This window comes from Photinus pyralis, unplaced genomic scaffold (assembly GCF_008802855.1).
Source record: "Photinus pyralis isolate 1611_PpyrPB1 unplaced genomic scaffold, Ppyr1.3 Ppyr1.4_LG2, whole genome shotgun sequence".
In the NCBI taxonomy this organism is placed as follows: Eukaryota; Metazoa; Arthropoda; class Insecta; order Coleoptera; family Lampyridae; genus Photinus; species Photinus pyralis.
Window position 1 is genome coordinate 5373540 of NW_022170403.1, and position 16318 is coordinate 5389857.

The window sequence follows — 16318 nt, forward strand, 5'->3', positions numbered from 1 at the left end:
GTATAATTACTATTCATTATTACAATGAATTATGCATATACAAGTCGAGAACGTAAATGTTGTGTGACAAATTGTGAAGACGTTTCCCAAAAATGAAGCCCGAAGTTTTTAAGAATTGGTTTAGAATATAATGTGGAAGAAATTTACACAAAACTTTTTGGTTTGTGAACGTCCTTTTTCTGGCTGCGCTTTAGAACCTGGAACACGAAGAGATTTGAAGCGTGTGGCAGTTCGCACATTATATTTAGCAGGTAGCACTAATTGAATTGTAATAAATTGCTACATATTTTGTTTTTAGAACGATCTCGAGGGCATCATACAGTAGAGTTCCATGAAGTTGATCTTGTATCTTGTATAATCATATTAAATTAAATATAACTCCTTGATTGGATTAATTGGAGTTGTTACTTATAAAACAAGTGCTCTGTACTCTTTGAAGGCCCTGGCTGGTGAGGTGCATCCGCATTAAACTGAATTTATTTGGATCTCTAACAAACAAAATTGGATTTCACTGGCTGGATTCATTTACCTTTTAGGTTTCAGCTAGTCAAATCCAATATTGTTACAGATCCGGAGAAATTCAGTATCATGCGGACGTAGCTTACATTTTAATATTTAAATTTGGCGCCATTCACGCAAAAAGCTGCTGAGAACATACACGAGATGGCGCGTCATTTTTACATTACATTACAGTTTCCATTCTAAGTTTGTTGTTCTATGGCTTAGATCGACAAATCACAAGGTTAGTTGACAAATCATACTGATTTGTGTAGAGATCCTCGCGTAAGTTATTCCTGGGATTTCGTGATCGTATGAAATAAACTCTAACCAAAAACATTGGCCCTAAACATGAAATACCCTGAATCAGGATTGAAGATACGAGCCTTTGTAAAGTTAGTAACCCTGAAACCTACAACACGCAATTTAATTTCCCTCGTGCTGGCAAGAGTTATTGGCCCAACAGTGTAAAGTAATTTTTTTGCTCGTTTTTTGGAAGTTTCTGAAGACGATGTGATGCAACATATCTGACAGTTTTAATTTTATCGTTCCCTGCTTTAATGCATTTCATTAAAGGTGAAAAACGCTTCCTGACAGACCCTGAAATGTTTACCAACGAATCTTAGAATTCAAATTACACAAGGGCAACGCCCTCGCCTATTGGTCGCGCGTAAAACAGAATGTGGGTGGCTTTCCCTCAAGCGAAGAAACAGGACAGGTGCTGGAGTTTTATCTGAGACGGAGTCGCGCATTGTCCGTCTTTGTTTCGGCGTTTCTTCGTTACTGCCCGGAATCTTGTATATAAAACACAACAGCAGGGTGTATAGTAATACAAAGATTGAAAAACCGAAGTTTTATGGCATTATATTCTGGACAATTTAAGAGACTTAACCCATGGTATCTCAACTAGTTTTCTCTTGGATAATTGTTGCTAGCATTTTTTGAAAACGCAATCTAACAATCTAACCCTGAATGTTATAAAGACTCCAATGACTTATTAGATAAGCCACTGTGTTCATAATCATGATCTTGAAGACGTAATGTGATTTTAAAGTGCCAAGGGCGTATAAATTCCACTTTACCAATGTTTACTTGTTATGAAATTGTTCGCTGAAGTTGTTTGCTCTATTTCCTCAATTTAAAGTAAAAATTCCGTTGCAATAATTATCAATTTTTTCAACCTTGCGGTTTGGCGGTAACACCACCAAATTTTTTTAAAAACAGAACATGGTGGTTTTTTATTATTGAATATACCTAATAAAAAAACACAAGTACTAAATAAGTCTTTCAGTTTTATTTTTTTACTGCGTTTACGTGAGCCTATTTTGTCACTGTACAACAAAACTGGATCGTTTAAACTTAAGAGAGTATTTATTTAAAAAAAGAAAATTAACCTTAAAAACCAGTTTTTATTGCAAAGAAAAACAAGATTGAAGATATCAATGTGTCTCTTAAGTTTGCCCATCCTACACCATATATATAAATGTCCAACACCAACAACTTACAAGCATTTCAACGCTGGCATTTTAGATAGTGTATGGTTGGTTGCCTAAGTGGCAGTAAACTACATTTTATCATTATTTTTGTCGGTGATCTTACATACAGTGGCGGCGCGAGTTGGTGGCAAGTTGGCTCTTGCCAACCATTTGCGCAAAAAAGGCGCCAGAAAAGGCGCCTAAATGAACAGATACAATTGCATAAAAATTAGAAAAATGATTAAAAAACAAAAAATTATTTGCATAGTAATTTTACATTACGAGACGAGTTTTTTGGGGGTAAGGGCCAACAATTGTTTGGGGAGGCAACAGGCAAAGTTCTCATCCCAGAATCTCAATAGGCGCCTATTCGAGTAGCTGCCAACGGCGCGAGCACAGCTCGCGCCGCCACTGCTTACATATCGCCGATTTCCCATATTCAACAAATTTAAGTCCGTTAACTTGTGTGGTATGTCAGTGTTCATATTTTCTTATACCATAAATTAATCTTAAGTAAGAGTTTTGGATTTTTTTAATTCTATTTACGTCGGCCAAATCGAAACAAGGACCGTAAAGAGCGCCACAGTAATTGAAATGCGATAGAACCACCGGGGATAGAACCAATGCCTCACAGAGTGTAGGACTATAGGTAGTTCTGACATGTTGACTCAGACCAAAGAGTATACAACGAAATACTCTTTGCTCAGGCTGAAGCGATTACATAAAATTCGTTTTAAATTAACATAAGCTTTTCTAATCATTTCCGACACCTGTTTCTTAAATCGTAAGTCACAGTCTATGACAACACCCAAACACTTTTCGCTGTCTTACGATTAATTCAGTTGTATTAACCCTAACCATTTAACCTCCAATTGAGACTTAATCTGCTCTCTCATTCTAGATTGTCCATTGTCCAAACAGAATTATTGACGACTTAGCGGAATTGATTCGCAAATCATGGCTTTCAGCTGTTGTAATTAAACTGCATGTCAGTATTATCTCATTTGTACGAATTACATCATTGCTACTGCACTCATACTGGAGCAGTGTGTCATCCGCATATTGATGACTTTTAGTCTCAGTTAAACTTTTGTGGAAATTAAAGGTATATAATATAAAAAGTAATGGATCAAGGACAGATCCTTGCGGTACACCAGCCATTATATGAGCCAAAGAAGATTTTTCCTCAGCAATCATAACAAATTGCGTTCTATTTTCCAAATGATTGCGAATAAGCAAGCAAGAATGCTTCCGAATCAAAACCAACATAATGTAGTAATGCTACAAGTATCCTGTGATTGATAGTATCAAAGGCCTTGGAAAAATCAAGTTGCCCAATGACCGACCGCCTGCTGAATCTCTCGCAGCAAATATATTATCAGTCATATTCAATAATGCCGTCACACAACTGTATCCGCTTCTAAAACCAGACTGAGATGCAGGCAAAATGTCATAATCACGTAGATGATCATATTGATTTGTGTTGATACTGCTCTTTCCAAAACTTTTGATACCACTGAAAGGATGCTAATTGGTCGCAAATCATTATCATCCTTAGGTGGGTTGCGTTTTACTAAAGGAACCACCCTTGCTCTTTTCCAAATATCTGGAATTGTGCTTGTCCTCAAACAAAAATTTATAACATAAGTAACATACGGTATTACTAAAAGGACAACACAGGAGTAACATATGCAAACTTATGCCATCTTCACCCACCATAGTAGAGTTCCTGCGCGCGCAAAAGTGATTTAGAGATCCACCCCGTCAAGCTTTTAAAGGTAAAAAGCATCTAATTATGTTTTTCTGTAGAGTTTGGACTACTAATTAACCCCCTAAATTCGTCTGTTGATACCGATGTCCAAATGGCCCAAAAAAGAAAAAATTGAATTTTTGAAAAAGTTCCTGTTTTTAATTATCTTTACAAAGGTGCGTTTTGTTTGTCGTTTGCCCTAATGATAATGAAAATATAAGGATTTTTCTCGGCGCATTTTACATTGCATATACGGCAAGAACGCACACATAATCGTTAGCCACTCGTTTAAACCGTGTTTTGCAAAATGTAACTTTTTAAAATATCGTTTATAAGGCTTTGAATTTTATATTCAAGTACTCTATATTTTGTGTATGTGTTATTCTAATACTAAACCCATTTATTTAAAATATTTAGTAAGCAGCGGCACTCGTAGGTGCAACACAATCCATTAAATGATGTATTTCTTCAGATGAATCGATCAGTTTTAAAATTTCTCGTTTTGTTTCTTCCATGGTGGGAAATGCTTCGTACGGTACCCACACGTTGTTTTTCAGTATTGATGGCTGAGAGAAAACAAGACCAGCGGGTATTCCAAATGAGCCTAAAAAGCCGCAATAAAAATAATTGTAATCAAATATGAATTGATCTATACCATTAGAACAAATGCCTAATGAAATGATATCACCTGTTGGCTCTTTCGCATACCATATCTTAATTACGCTAATTGTAGCGCGCACTTTTGAGTAAACTAAATGACGATTTAAAAGTTGTTGAGCCGTTCTTCGTGATTCAATTGACTCAATGTTAATTTCGTTGGCATCTTCTATCAGATAAGATAAAAATCGTAGTTCGGGATGAACGGTGCCTAATGGAAGTGTTGATCCGCCTTTGTTTTTCAAAGCTCTCTGATATGGACGGTACATGTCACTGTAGACAATCGCACTTTTCACATCAATAAATTGATTAACACCAACATAACCCCATACAGGTGGACCGCCGATATTTGACAAGTTCAAACCAGTAAAATCTGCTGCCTTTTTTATTGCTCCTAAACCAACATCGCTGGTAATACCGACAATATTACCGATACGTACTGTTGTGCAGCATTCAACTAGCACATTAACATCAAAGCAAACAGGTCCATGCAAAGCTGCTATAATTTTGATATTTCTATTGATAATTGAATTTACTGCATCAGATAACATGTACATACAGGATAAATTTCGTAGGTACCAGTCTACTTCTGATTCCCCTTCTTTTCTAAAATGAAAGCAATACTTTTCAGGTCAAATCAATGACGTAAATATATTAAATTAACATCATTTAAAAAAATAAATGCACTAAAATGTAGTGCAAAATTTATTTTGTAACCACTAATTTGCAGTGGATTTAGGGCAGCCGATCAGAATACTAAAAAAAATTGATCATTAGAAACCAACGAGGTAAAAAATAAAAACCTTATGAAAAATACTCACTTTTGAGGGCGTCAGATTCAAGTACTATTAGACCGGGAGGCAGCGTACATAGTAACTAAACCATAAGCGACAAAAAATTCGACAATACAGGCTGAAAGTACGTTGAAAACTAATAATAAAATCACTCGTCTGCCAGTCGTTAGTGGCAGCATTAACTTGGGGCGGCGCTGAATAGGTGACTTCTTTAGGTGATCAACTAAATTACCAAACTATAAGGGTCACGGAAAAGATTTGTATCAAGAAATCCCATTTTTTCCATAGTTTTCAAATATGCTATGGCAGACGATTTCAAGTGCAGCGTTGGTAGCGAAAGACGCCCTCCAATGTAGGGAAAAACACCCCTGAACTAAACCATGAGGACCGTATAAAAATTATACATAAAAAATTCCTCTTTTTGTCACTACTTTAAAATATATCCTGGCAGACGATATTAAGTGTAGCTTTAATAGTGGCAGACGTCTTAGAAGTTAAAAAATTTAGGTATAGTAAATCCCAGCGAGTGCGAGCGTGTGAGAGATAAGCGCGCGAGAGCACAACGAACAGAGATAGCTATAGATTTACGCACCGCTTGGAGTTACCAAACGAATTAAATTAGGGAAAATAATAAATTGTTTATTTCGCGATAAGATTGTCGGTATTTCTTGAATTCTTCTCAGACTGAGAAACAGAAAACTTGAAGAGAAAAGAAGATAGATCTTCAGCTCGTTCTAAACTATCCTCTGACTCCAGTTCCGTTGTCTGTATGCAACATTGATGGATCGCTGATTAAAATCGACAAGTTTGTTTTGCTGAAACTTTTTCGGAAGTATGCTCCTACGACAGTTGTAGAAGTTGTTTTAATCGATGGATTATTTTTTTTTGCATATATATTGCGATTTTCTGAACACATCTTCGGAAAGATTTGTGCTGTGTCAGCGAGAGAAGTACATCTTACTTTTGACAGATAGTTACCCCTTCCATGAAGGACGCAGAACATGATCGTTGGGATCAAAATAAGGAAAGATTACAATCCTACTCAATTTCTGTTTCCACTCAGAAGCAGCCTGCAAATTTCATAAAACCACTTCGCAATGATAGCTCAAAGCCTCTCTTATAGATTACTTATACCGTTCATAGGCAAAAAAGACCTGTTGCGCTTTACTTGGAAGGAAAGTTGTGTTTGCCACATATGAAGATAAGTGCTATAAATTTGTGACAAGGGAAGATGATGTGGTAAAAACTGAATTGTGCTGCAGCCACTAAGAGGCAGATTCTCGAATAATTTACCATCTTGGTAAACTACCAACAAGTAGCGAAGTAATTATTAGCGCTACCGATATGGATATTGCTGTTATTGCTTTGGGAAATGTAAACTTGACGCTACCATCAAGGTATAGATGGAAGTAAGTCTCTTTTCCAAGAACACGCAGAAATTCATAAATCTTCGAGAGATGTTCGTGAATTTGGGTGTTGATGTGTGTAACGCGCAGGGTAACGCGTTACCGGGTTCCCACGCATTTACCGGATGTATGACTTGTGTATGGTCCTCATGGTTTAGTTCATCGCAATTTGGGCGAATGCCACCGAAAAATGTCTGAGTTTCTACAATCCGTTTGATTGAAGTGGATGGAACTATGTGAATCAGAAGTTTAGAATCAAATGGTTTGAAAGATCTCAGTAGTCAGTATCCTATCGCTATCTCTGTTGGTTATGCTCTCGCGCGCTTATCTCTCACACGCTCGCACTCGCTGGGATTTACTATACCTAAATTTTTTTAACTTCTAAGACGTCTTCCACTATTAAAGCTACACTTAATATCGTCTGCCAGGATATATTTTAAAGTAGTGACAAAAAGAGGAATTTTTTATGTATAATTTTTATACGGTCCTCATGGTTTAGTTCAGGGGCGTTTTTCCCTACATTGGAGGGCGTCTTTCGCTACCAACGCTGCACTTGAAATCGTCTGCCATAGCATATTTGAAAACTATGGAAAAAATGGGATTTCTTGAAACAAATCTTTTCCGTGACCCATATATTTGGTAATTTGTTAATCACCAAAGAAGTCACGATTTCAGCGCGCAGAAAGTTAATGCTGCCACTTACGACTGACAGACGAGTGATTTTATTATTAGTTTTCAACGTACTTTCAGCCTGTATTGTCGAATTTTTTGTCGCTTATGGTTTAGTTACTATGTACGCTGCCTCCCGGTCTATATGTTGAAAAATGTACACTTCAAAAATCTGCCGATTAAAACTTTCTAAGTCTAAATAATCGTCAGATTATGTGTCAGCGAGTAGAAAGAACATCGAGCTAAATCAGTCGTATAATAATCTGACGCGCTCGTAATATACTAACCTTGCTCATAGAGTAAAACGTTGTTTACTCTATGCCTTGCTCAAGTATCTCATTTCAAAAAGCCGCCACGAGCGTCATGTTCAAATCATTAGCCTTTTGAATGGGAGCTGCTTTTGGGGTTTGCTAGATATAACCTCTAAATATATCTGACGCGCTTTCTTGTCGATATGTCTAGGCAGTGGCGGATTTAAATTTTTTGCGCCCGTAGGCACACCGAAAGATATGCGCCCCTCCAAAAATAATCTTTATAAATTACAATAAATTTTAAAATGCTAATAAAAATCACATTATAACTTGAAATTTTTAAAACTAATCTGAAAAGAAATACAGTATAGTCCAGGGAATAGAGGGTTTTAACTTGCAAAATGAGAAGTAGTTCCGATTTCTTTTGCATGTCATAGACAGTCATCTGGTGGTTAAGAATCTAAGTTTTCGACCTCCCACTCCTTGTGCTTCCCCCGTAGCACCCCCAAAACCCCTGAAATTTGGTTGGTTTCTTAGTTTTGAACTGAAGTGAGATAATTTTTTTGTTTCACGTATATTAGAATGCACTACAATCTCACAGTGATTCCAATATCCTCACTAGCAAGGGTTGGAAGTTAAATTATGATGCATCCCCTTTGGTAAGGGTGCAGGGTAGGGGGATTTATACCACGATAAGTTCAAGATATTTTCTCATAAAACTCATAATTATAGAGATAAAGTATAAATTTGGTTAAAACATCTACATACAAATTTTAGAATTCTTAAAAATATAAGCAACTCTGAAGCTCTATATCTTTTCTGATAATGTTTTCTTGTAAAGTGAAGTTATACAAATATATGATTGAAAAACTAACAAACCAACCAAATTTCTTTGGTTTTAAGGGTGGTACGGGGGAAGCACAAGGGGTGGGAGGTCGAAAACTTGGATTCTTAACCACCCGATATTCTTCCATCAGATGCAAAAAAAAAATTGGACCACTTCTCGTTTTGCAGGAAATGGTCCATTTTCAGTCTCTATTTCCCGGACTAGTATACCTAAGATTAAGTTTTCACACACGTCAAAATTTGCATTGTCGACTATCGTTCTTACAGTTACAGTTTGTTTAAACTATCTACCAATTACAATTTATTTCATAATTTTAATTAAAGATTTTTGTCATTTGTAACTTGTTGGGGGACTTATTTTAAAACTTAAAATGTTACCTAAAATAAATATAATGCAAAAAATGCCGCCCTCTAAAGCTGCCGCCCCTAGGCACGTGCCTAGTATGCCTATATGTAAATCCGCCACTGTGTCTAGGTCTACATTGCTTTTAAATTTATTAACGATCCTCGAGATAGTTTATAATTTTGTATTTCTGTCTATCTGTCCGTTTGTGTGCACGATAACTTTGTGTAGAAACGTCCGATCGCTTTGAAAATTGATACACATATGCATTCTTCAGGATATAAGAAATGTCGCTATTGTTTTTCGGCTACGTAGACCAAAAAGTTACAGCCCAAAAACTACCCAAATCTCCAAAAACCGTTTCTTTTATAACTCTTTTTACAAAGAACATATAAATGTCGGGTTTTCTATGTTAATAAATATTCCTTAAACGTCAGGCAACTATGCAGATGCAACAAAATATTGCGCATGCGTACTACAACTTTTGTATTTGCGCAATCCCAATTTTTAAATTTTTTAAGATATTTAAATGAAATTTTGTATGTGGCACTTCGAATAAAAGTAAAACTAATGCCGTATCAAACAATTTTGCGCATGCGCAGTCGGTTTTTTATTTGTTAAGATACTTATTTAACTGAAATGTATCTCAAACCTCAAATAAAATAAAAGGAAAATTAATCAAAAAAGCTTGTGGTTGATCCCAAGGATGCTATATAATAAGGATTGCTCGATTCCTATACTTGTAATGTTGCCCGCGTTTAAGTCATACGTGACGTCCCGAACGGACCTGGCTGTCAGAATTGACAGTTATAATTTGCTGAGTTGTCAACGTTTTTGCCTTAGCGTTATAACTGTGTGTATCAGTGTTTGCTATATCTATATTGCAAAAAAAATGCTCTGAGGCCGACGTGCACTATTGGACTGTAATAACAATTTGGGGTAGTATTCACATTTTACACTCAACTGGCGCTCATTTTAGCCAGTGTCAAAATCGTTATTTTAAGATGGACAAAGTTTAAATAAACTGATTTAACTGCAATTTCCATGGATGCTGAGGAGGAAAAAAACCAAAAACGCAGGATGAAATGGGTTCACGACATTTTGAGTAAGCGAAAAACCGAAGGAGAATTTGTAGGCTTTAAATACTTACCTACAACATCCATTTGGACGCATTAGAACCTCTTCTTACCAGGCGTTTTTTTGAAGCGGCTGGTAGCGTGACCCCTTCACACGGTGCGATTTGCAGCGCCACAAGTAGTACGAACCGATTTTCAGAAGCGCCTTCACGCAACAAAAGCGCACGTACCAAGAAGGGGTGTCGTTTTTTTAAAAAATGATGTCTGGTTTGAGGAGAGTTGATTTACTTGTGTATCATTTACCTTAGTAAAGAGCGTACATATTTGTGTACTGATATTTTGTATATAAAGCCGTTTGTTATGTTTAAAATTGGTATTACTGATATGTGGGGGTTGTCGTTCGACCTTTGAAGGAAGGCGAAGCCGTATTAGGCTAAACCCTTCATATTATGTGGCCATTGTAGCACGGTGTGGAAAACTCCAAAATTATAACAGAAATTGTACCTACAGACGAGACTTGTAATAAATTTCAGTTCTTACTCATCTGAGAAACAAAGCTAAATTTCTCATCGGTAGGAATGGATTTCCGCATAACCGTATCTTTTTTTCGAAGAAAATTTCCACTCTGCAGCGTTTCAAAAACGCATCGTGAGAAGGGGCTCTTAGAATTCACATAATATAAAATACAAATGAAAGTGGTGCACAAATCGAAAAATCAAAGCATGTGGTGCGTCTGGGTCCGTCAGTGACGTCACTACACGCGGCGAAAAAATTCAGTGATCCAGCAATCCTGTATTATATAGCATCCTTGGGTTGATCCCTACTTTAAATGGGCTGATGAATTGAATGAGGAATTGAGTTGCTTATTTCCTATATGGTAAAATAAATTTCAATTCAAAAAATAAATTGTTTTGCACATGCGCAATCTCAAATTGTTTATTTGTTAAACCCATATGGGACAACAGCGCATCAGTAAGTGTTGAATCCCGTCGGGATTCTGTGTCTCAGAGAAGGGAGCACATTCTATATTGTGTTTTCGGTGTGATTCGAAATGTGCATTCCCTTGAGTATTTTGCAGTTTGAATAACATACAACGAAGTACAATGCCCTTCAATTTTTGCAGATTTGGCGGAGTAATAGACAATGCCGAAAGAAAAAAAGACGTAAACGTGCTGGCTACTGCTTCTTTACGAACTGGAGTGCATCATTTGGATTGGCCATTATGCTGTCTCCTATGTCAGTCAAAAGATGTAGTGGGATTTGTCTGTCCGGCTAATAACCCAAACCCTCAACTGATAAATGCAGGTTATACCTACTGAAAAAAATTCCAGGACTCTAGGACCATTCCCTTAGAAGTAGTTCTAAACGGCAGAAGTGGGTCCGGACGGACAAAACGCAAACAATAGCACATTTTTTTAACTCTTAAAAAATGCGCTAAAAATGGTGGTTGCTGTTAAAAATATAATATGTCCCCCTTGACCATGCAGAAGTACGCCACTGACCACAAATTAAAATTACGTAGATGGGTATCAAACTGTTTATAGTTTCGATACCATTCGAGCATTTTTAAAGCCCGCCCGTCTGTGTACATATGATAACTCGCGAGCGGTTTCGAATTTTTCAATTCTGTTTTGAGTATTATCATCATCTAAGGAAAAACTGATTACATTTTCAGTTAACCATCTGGATCTCGTTTGCTATATTGTTAAAACTTTATTTGTTATAGGTAGCTGACGTGCTGTAAACATGAATTTACGCTATATTTAGTGGGGATAATTAACAATCGAACCAGAAATACTGAATCCATTATAGCAGATTTAGCCAAAGATTAATTGGCTTATAACATACGACCGCCATTTCAGACCCGCTGGGCGTTATGAATCCATAGAGATTTTTCCTACATATAGCAGAATCAGTAATTTGGATGTTGATATTTTGATTACAATTAGGGTCTGAGTTTAAATTTCGCGATTCGATTGATTCTTGTTAAATGATCAATAACGCTATATTTATACATATGTATAATGGCTTACTTACCTTGTGTAATCCCCTAAAATTATTAAAAGTTGGCAGTCGACCATCAACTGATCGAGTTTATGAACAACTCGAAGGTCTTTACAGTACCCCTCAGTTACACAACGAAGGTCCATTGTAACGTCATTAATTAAGTCTTCTGAAGCAAAATGGTCATACAAAACGATTGTAATGCCACCAGTTGTTTGTAGTTCTGGTAATTTTATTAACTCAGACAGCAATAATGGGAGAGTTTCATTTTGAATTCCAAATATACCGATCTTATTCACTTGTTTCTTTATCTCTTTTTTCTTCTGCTTTTCATGCACGTAAAACTAAAACGATTTTTTTCTGATATAATACGCAATATAGGTATGTAGGTACATATTGAGGACTACATAAACAGTGTGCATTTTCGTTTCGGCGATGAAACAGTCATCAGTGGACATTTTATCAAGACCGCAGATATAAATAAGGAACAGAGATGTTGTGAAGTGTCATTATACCTACTCTCCATCTCTGTTCCTTATTTATTAGAACCCATGGATGGTTAGTTTATAAAGAATAAGAAAAATTAGAATCATAATGAAAGGTTGTGCAAATGTAAACACTCAATTGGAACCTGAATTGTAGTGCATTTTGAAGTTTAAAATCTCTCGCAAACAATAATGTAGGTAGGGAGTAACAATTTTAAGGCGCGGTTACACGGCGCGTGGTTCGGCGAACCACGAAACTGGTGCGTGGTTCGCATTGGCTTGCGTCTTTCCGAACCAGGTGTGTCAAAACGGTATTTGGTTCGTTCATATTTGTGACGTAATCGGTTCGTCTTCTAATACGGAACCAAAATCAGTACTGCAACAACGACCATGGATGCTAGACAGAGAATTATTGCTTCTGCCAACTTCTGCGTTATTTACGCGGGATCAATTTTGCAAAATACAATGAAAAAACTCAAAAATAAAAGAACAAGAGAACAAATTGTAATGTTTTTTTCGTACTCCACGGCATTTTAGTGAACTTATAACCTATTTCAAGTGACTGGACATAACTGAATAAGAAAACTAACTGGTCGGCAGCAGCAGGTTCGCAGTATAGCAAACCTACACGAACCTTGCACGAACCAACCAACCGAACTCCTTTGATGTGTGCACTTTTACCGACCGCCAACGGATCGTACGAACCACACACCGCGAGCGCACCACGAGCCAATAGCGAACCACCTATGTCAGACGACTCGTGGTTCGTTAAGCCAGGTTCTACGAACCACGCGCCGTGTAACCGCGCCTTTAGGATGACAAGCGACGAAAATGTAATAACGATCATAGAAGAAGTTATCAACATGAAGGTGCGGAACATTGAAGGCACAAAAAGATTATGTGCGTTTTAAACAGTTTCCCGGAAAAATCGTGTAAAAATGGTCGCATATTGTAAATGTTATTCTAACTTCTGGAGATATCCGGACAATGAGCGTAATCTCATAGTGTCACTTTTGTATCGGTTGGTGCTGTAGAAATTATCTCGTTTAAAAATTCACACACTGGTTTAGCAAAAATGTGTGGACTTTTATTTAAAATTAGAAAGGGTCAGTCAAAAGCATAGATAAAGCCATTGGTTCCAAGCTGTTGATAAGAATTTAAAGAGGAAAAGCGCATTTTGAAACCCTTGTAGGCCTTTTTGTACCTTTTAATTGAAAAAAATGCTTCGGAGAGATGGGATCCTCCACCAACCAATTTGGTTTGTCATAGTTACAGGTTACATACGGCATAATGAATATTTTGGGATAGTTTATGTGGGATCCTTCAACATAAATACCTACCATTGCAGGAGAAACGTTATTCGTCTATAAGTGAACTGCTGGATTATACTAATGGTACCTGAATATTATCGTCAACCAATTTTTTCAATGTTTCACCTCGTGTAGGTGACAGCAATCCATAGTAACAGTAGCAATATTCCCAAAATTCGCTCACCCCACCAACGTAATGCGGAATACCGCCCCTTATTGTAAGTTCTTTCCAAATAATAGGAGAACAGGGATGGTTCCATTTGTTTTTCTCATTTATGCTCCGCAACCATGACTGAAACATTGTAGCTATACCGCCGTCTACTTAGCAAGGTACCTAATAATTTAATACCTCAAAGGTGTCGCCTGGTTTCTGAATAACATGTACCTTGAAGCGCGGCAAGTGTTCCTGCAAATATCTAGCTACGTGTAGAACATGCACAAAAGCATCACAATCAGGTTTACCAGCGATAACAAACTGAACCATTGTATTTAGAACTTCTTGTGACTTGTCAAATCACAGTCATTCAATTCCAAATAAGTACTGCGTTTTGTCAACTTTGACGCTAGGTACGGTGATTTATTTGATGTGTAGAATATTATCGCTTATAATTGCACAAGAGGTTTGTATTTTACCGAGTAAATTTGGGTTGTTTAGGTAATGAAAATCTGTTGTCTAGCAATTAGACAAGAAAAACTGTCAACTAATAAAAATGCGACACCGCAAGTGGAGCATTTTTAGGTTGACAGTTTTTCGAGTCCAATTGCTAAAGGAAACAGACTAACTAACTCGAGCCGCCATCTTGGAAAAACGGTACGCTTTTCCAGTTTTTTGCTCATATCTCGGCAACTATTACTGATACGAATAAATAGTTCAGATGAAAAATATAGTTAACTCAATTCCCCATAAAAAACTGTATTTACATTTTTTTGTATCTCCAATACATTAGCTGTAATCTGACGTTGAATACGTCAGAACGCGTTACGCACTGTTTCGTACTTGTAAGAAGGACGCCATTTTTTTTATGACTACACCGATAGCTGCAACAGCACAAAAAATGAACAGTATCGTCGTGCGATAAAGCATTCTAGCACTAACATAATGTTCGATGCTACTATGGCCCCTACAGTAACTCAATTCAAGCTTTTGGGTAACAATAAAAACAAATCTCGATTGATATCAATGGTAAGTATCGCAGAGATTTTGAATTAAGGGTTCGAGCTCAGACAAGCTGAAGGTGGTGCTCTGATATTCTTATCGTCAAAATCGGAATAGAATTATCTCTGGCTGCAAATGTTGTCATTGTTAGCACCTCGTTCTACTAACTGCATTGGCACCGCAGGACAATAATATGTTTTTCAAGGAATCAGGAAAGGGAAACACAGCGAAAAATATATTTCTCGAGTCTTGCAATCACATGAAGGGACTCAGGATTAGGTACATTTTGTTTGCACATGCCTTCACTGGATGTGATACATGTTTTTTTTCCAGAAAGGTAAGCGAAAATGTTTAAAATTGTTAGTCAGCCGAATCTACCACTGCTACTCCCTACGGCTGCAGCGGCGCAGCAACACACGTTACGTGTTAATCAGCAAGTTCATAAATTGCGTGGATATGAAAAATCTCCCGAACTGTGGAGTTGAAGGAGAGTCCACGATTTCCTTGACCCTGTTCGGACACTGAAGCCTGAAGACTCCAGGTCCACACTCACTGCTCACATTGAAGAAGTTCTATTGAGAGAGAGCTTTATGAGAAACCTTTAAACGTGCCTGAACCCCGATGAACCAATCCACCACATAATTGGGTTTCAGACAAGGCTACACCGTTGGCTACAATTAGTACGTGTGGAATGCAACTTTAATTGGAAAGACTTTCGCATTATAAGAGGTACTAGCAGAATTTTCAATAAATTTAATGATTTGTCATTCATTCATAATCATTTCCTGAAACCGTCAAGAAAATCTAAATTTCAGAGCTATTTTGACATTAGAAAGTTGATCTTTACCTGACGAGTACTGTAATACTTTTGCCTGACTCCCATTACAGTCCTAGTACATGCAAAATAACAATTAGATCGTTCATTGAATAAGTTATTCAATCAACGATTGGATAATTATAATGTAGACTATGGGGATATTTTTAAATACTAATATACCTACACAAAGGATAATGGTTTTTTAATTACTAACAATTAATTTCATATGTGTGGAAGTAATTTAGTAAGGTTTATACGCCTTTTCGTACCTCTTTCTTAACTTTGTGGGGAGCGAATATATTACACTACGGCGGTCGCAGCTTCGGCTACATTATAACAACGTCTCGCATAGGTACTCTTCTTCACTGATACCTGCTTTTGTACCGAGTTATTAAGACTGTATAGTTGAAAAGTACAAAGCATAAACTGCAAACTGCATTAAAAATGACACTGATTGTTTTAATTATTTTTAAATCTCTATGGAAACAATTAAATAAAGTGATTTTAGCATGCGTGATTAGGTAAAGCTCAGGATACTTTATTCTCTATTCGATGTCGGATTATAGCTAAAGTATTGGACATACAAAAAAATGTTTATTGGCAATTTAATCAACTATATTTTTCATCTAAACTATTTTTCCGTATCAGTAATTATTGACGATATATAGAAAGAAACTGTTTTTCGAAGATGGCGCCTCGAGAGCAACAGATTTTGATGGGGACTTTTAGTATGTCCAATGGGGAACACTAATAAACATGTGTACCAAAATTCAGATCTTTA

The 16318-nt window shown here is 36.9% G+C and overlaps 1 protein-coding gene across 1 annotated transcript; it reads right to left on the reverse strand.

Moving 5' to 3' along the window:
* Nucleotides 1-3742: 3742 nt before the first annotated feature.
* LOC116163366 (putative malate dehydrogenase 1B) lies at nt 3743-14150 on the reverse strand. Its single transcript, XM_031477257.1, has 5 exons — nt 13914-14150; nt 13653-13856; nt 11803-12113; nt 4379-4986; nt 3743-4327 (listed from the first exon to the last, which is right to left on the reverse strand). Exons 1-5 carry the CDS (start codon nt 14046-14048, stop codon nt 4137-4139), a joined length of 1449 nt encoding a protein of 482 aa, XP_031333117.1. The 5' UTR covers nt 14049-14150; the 3' UTR covers nt 3743-4136.
* Nucleotides 14151-16318: the final 2168 nt, after the last annotated feature.